Source organism: Gavialis gangeticus, unplaced genomic scaffold (genome assembly GCF_001723915.1).
Source record: "Gavialis gangeticus isolate Ggan-Ray unplaced genomic scaffold, GavGan_comp1, whole genome shotgun sequence".
In the NCBI taxonomy this organism is placed as follows: Eukaryota; Metazoa; Chordata; order Crocodylia; family Gavialidae; genus Gavialis; species Gavialis gangeticus.
The window spans coordinates 176,521,818-176,525,488 of record NW_017729024.1 but is presented as its reverse complement, the minus strand read 5'-3'; the positions used below and the strand labels follow the sequence as shown (position 1 = coordinate 176,525,488).

At 36.6% G+C, this 3,671-nt stretch overlaps 1 protein-coding gene across 3 annotated transcripts in view; it reads right to left on the bottom strand.

Moving 5' to 3' along the window:
- CUNH18orf25 (chromosome unknown C18orf25 homolog) overlaps positions 1-3,671 on the bottom strand; it is a 49,467-nt gene that overhangs the window by 36,761 nt on the left and 9,035 nt on the right. The window contains exon 2 of one of the 3 annotated variants that reach the window (XM_019518117.1): positions 1,563-2,135. The exons of the other annotated variants lie outside the window; for them this stretch is intronic. Coding sequence (XP_019373662.1) covers positions 1,681-2,135 — 455 coding nt within the window. The 3' untranslated portion in view covers positions 1,563-1,680. Of the gene's footprint in view, positions 1-1,562; positions 2,136-3,671 lie in introns of those variants that run through there. 3 annotated transcript variants of the gene reach the window in all.

Sequence of the window (3,671 nt, the reverse complement as noted above, 5' to 3'; positions counted from 1 at the left end):
TCCTGCATAGCCTTTCAAACAGTCACTCAGCAAATATACAGATCTCTAAGCTAGTAAAAGAAAGAAAGAAAGAAAAACGAGAAAGTTGTCATAATACCCTACTTGAAGAGATATAAAACACTTGGATGGGCTAGTTTTATTTTTTAAAACTTGAACACTATTCCCAAATTAATTTTCAGTTTGATCCAAAACTCATGTAAGTTGAGGGGAAAACTCTTATTGACGACGGGTCTTGAAGCAGACCTGTAGAAATTATGATGATATTCCTGACTGGAAGAAAATATCTGGATTAAAAAAAATCATAACTCCCTACAGTTATAGAAGAAATGAAATTATAAAAGCTAAGAGACCTGTCCCATTCTTTTTACCTAAAAGTTATCTAGGTAGATACTCTGAATTTCCTGTATTACAATTTTGATTTTAGTCATATTAGAAACATCTCACAAATTCTAAGGGAGAGTAAGCCATATAAACGTACATTTTTGGTAACCAAAAAGAATTTTTTCACATATGAAGGCCCAAGTGGAATGCAACAGAAAACACATAAGCTGGCAACGGTAGGAATCAGTTTTTTTTTTGTTATATAGCTTAATTCCAGTTTAAACACAAATATTTCAAACGTCCTACTCAGGTTAACTAATTGTCATTACTGACAATTAAAACAAGAGCCACATAGTAGCAAGTTTTTATATTCTTTAACCAAACTAATGCTATGGCACTCTCAACAAGTAAATAATAATTTCAATGGCATTCAAAACGGTGGCTCAAAAACGTTCCTACTTGTTTAGTCAGACTGGTAAACACTTAATGCCCTGTTTGCTAATCTCAACACCAGGCATTTACTTTTAAAAGTTCTTGTGCCAAGACTCAGATTCTTGGGCCAACTAATGATTGTTGCCTCTCAGAACCGACACTGCTATTTCAGCATAAAATACATATATGAACAAACTGTCTATTTATACACACACACACAAGAAAGCACCTAAATTGTGTGTGTAAATGCAGGCATATAAGCAAAAATAACAAATCCAGTGCTTCCCTTAAGTATGAATGTCATTTGCAACACAGCAACAACATTATTAAAAGCTCTAGACTAAAAACTAATTGTCAAATGGGACAGGGTTATCAACTATTCGGCACATTCATTATGCATAGCTAATTTTCGGGGTAGACTCATTTATGACTTTTCAAAAAGCAAAGAAGGACAATCAATATGTAGGCATGTTTAAGCTGTCAAACTTGAACAGATATTTAAGAAAGTATTGATTATTCAATATCTAATTAGGGATCTACATTTCCTTAAACCATCACATTTAAAAATTGTTTACGTCCCTACATAATTTTTTGTCATGCAAGAGGAGCATATAGATGCAATAGTCCAATTGCTCTTATAGTAATAATACACAGCTCTACCATTTCAAGGGTATGTAACAAGGATTCGGAGTTGCATCTCGCCAAGCTTTCATGAGGAGAGCTTGGATCTGTTTTAGTCATCTGTGTGTGTATGCAGGTGTGTGTTTTTTTTTTAAGCTACATAAAACTTTTCTGTAAATAAAACGATTATGTTACGGTGTTAAAAACCCATCAAGGAAAAAAGAGAAACGTGCATGGACAGAAAAGAAAAATTTGTTCTCAGCACAATCCACATTAACATCAAAATTTTAAAGCCTTTCCTTAAGTTTATGATTGATTCAAATCATGCTCTACAATATTTCCATTTTCTGGAAAGATAGGTGGAAAATTGTTATTAAAAGTCACTGGAAACTCTAAAGTAGTGTCAACATTTTGATAGCCCGCATAAGAATTAAAAGACTGCTGAGGAAGTACTTGGCTATCAGGCATCTGCATGAATGCCCCTGACTGCGTGGTAGGGGGAATTCTTTGGCCAACTAGGTGCATTTTAGGTTCCCTGGGCTCCAGTTGCTGCTTGCTTTCTTCGTCCGTGTCAAGACGGGTTAGCTTTTCTATCCACATGCGAAATTTCTCCTCTGTCTGCCTCTGCATCTCGGCAAAGCAGTTCATGGCCTCTTCCAGGACATTGCCTATGCAGTTCCTATCCCACACGGTGCCCCTGTCAAGCAATCCTGGAATTTCCCTGGTCGCTCCTCCAGATCCCCCAGCACGACTGAAGCCAGCTTTAAAGACATTGAGGCCATTTGATAAGACATCATTAAAAGTTAGAAAAGTACATTGTTTATTCAGGCATGTTAACGCAGGAAAACAGCATTAAAAAAAACCTCTCTTGTGGTTCCCAAGGGGATACAACATTGGAGGAGGAATCTGTAACCTCCAAGAAAACCAGAAGCATTTACTTCAAAGTAAAAACCCACCAGATGTCACAGAGTTACTAGAATGTTATTTATATATATTAGATTTTTCTAGCATTTCTGCTCTCACAGTAGACTTGTATGTTTTAGAAACCAAATTTAGTCCCATTCCCACAACAAAATTTTAGATGCCTTTGCTGTTGATTCAAAGCAAAATATCATACAATAACAATTAATGCATACCTCTATAAAACTGCAATACATAAATGCCACCGTTTTTAACTGATAAGCCTCAATAATTATATATGAATTAATTTTATTGCTTGGACTAAGGGATGGGTAGACACCTTCACAATTGTTCACAAGATACCACAGATAAGGACTGATACTTCAATTGCAAAATTTCAAGTGGTACAACCCTAAGCCGTTGCCCAGACAGCAGAGAGAGAATACTGGACACTACAGAAATACATGTTAAAAAAAAAAAAAAAGCAAAAACCTCACGTGTAGCACATGATGCTGCAATATGGGGCAAAGCAGGACTGAAAGCAACATCTGTTAGTCTGATAGGAAGAAAGACATTTGCATACACACTCTTGGAGTAATCCACACAAGATCTGACCCTACTTAAACTAGTGTCAATGGCAAAACTCCCATCGACTCAGAGCCCTTAACTTCCAAAACAACAGAACGGCAGCACCTTGTTACTTGGAGACTCTTCTCAACCAAACCAAAGGGTAGATGAGCTCCTGTTAGGAGTGCCGTTTCCAAACTAGCCCTCACAACCCCAAAGTCTGTTCATGGCGCTTACAGGTGTGGTCACAAGTTGACTGGAGACAGTTGTGAGTTCACAAGTAGGGCTGCCATGCAAAAAGAATGGGAACGGGTGCATTAGAAAGAAACTGCTTGCTTCCATTTCTCAGGGCAGTACTAAAATAAATGTTTCTAGCTCTCCTAAAGATGATTTTAGCGGAGAAGTCCATCTTAAAAAGGTTAAAATATTCTTAGTAAGAAAAAAGTCAATGGTAAAATATGCACCAAGGCTTAGAAAGCCCCATCAAAAACCCTGTTAAAGGGCTAGGGGGAACAGTATTAAATCCTGAACCTGTAAACACCATGGACCTCAGACTGTAACATTGTTCTAAAGCATCAAGTATTAGCTCATTCAGATGTTTTCAAAATTAAACCAGAATCATACTAAGCTATTCAAAACCATTCATTAAGCTGAGTTCACTGTGTGAAATTTAAACTTTTGTTTCAATAAATGTTTTTCTTTGTTTTGTTTTTGGATTGGGTTTTTTCTCCATAAAGCCAAACTCTGGAAGAGCCTGTCCAGACCTCTAAAAGTCCATATGCCATCATAGCTACAAGCATTAGAAAAACCATTTAAAAAAAAAAAAAAAA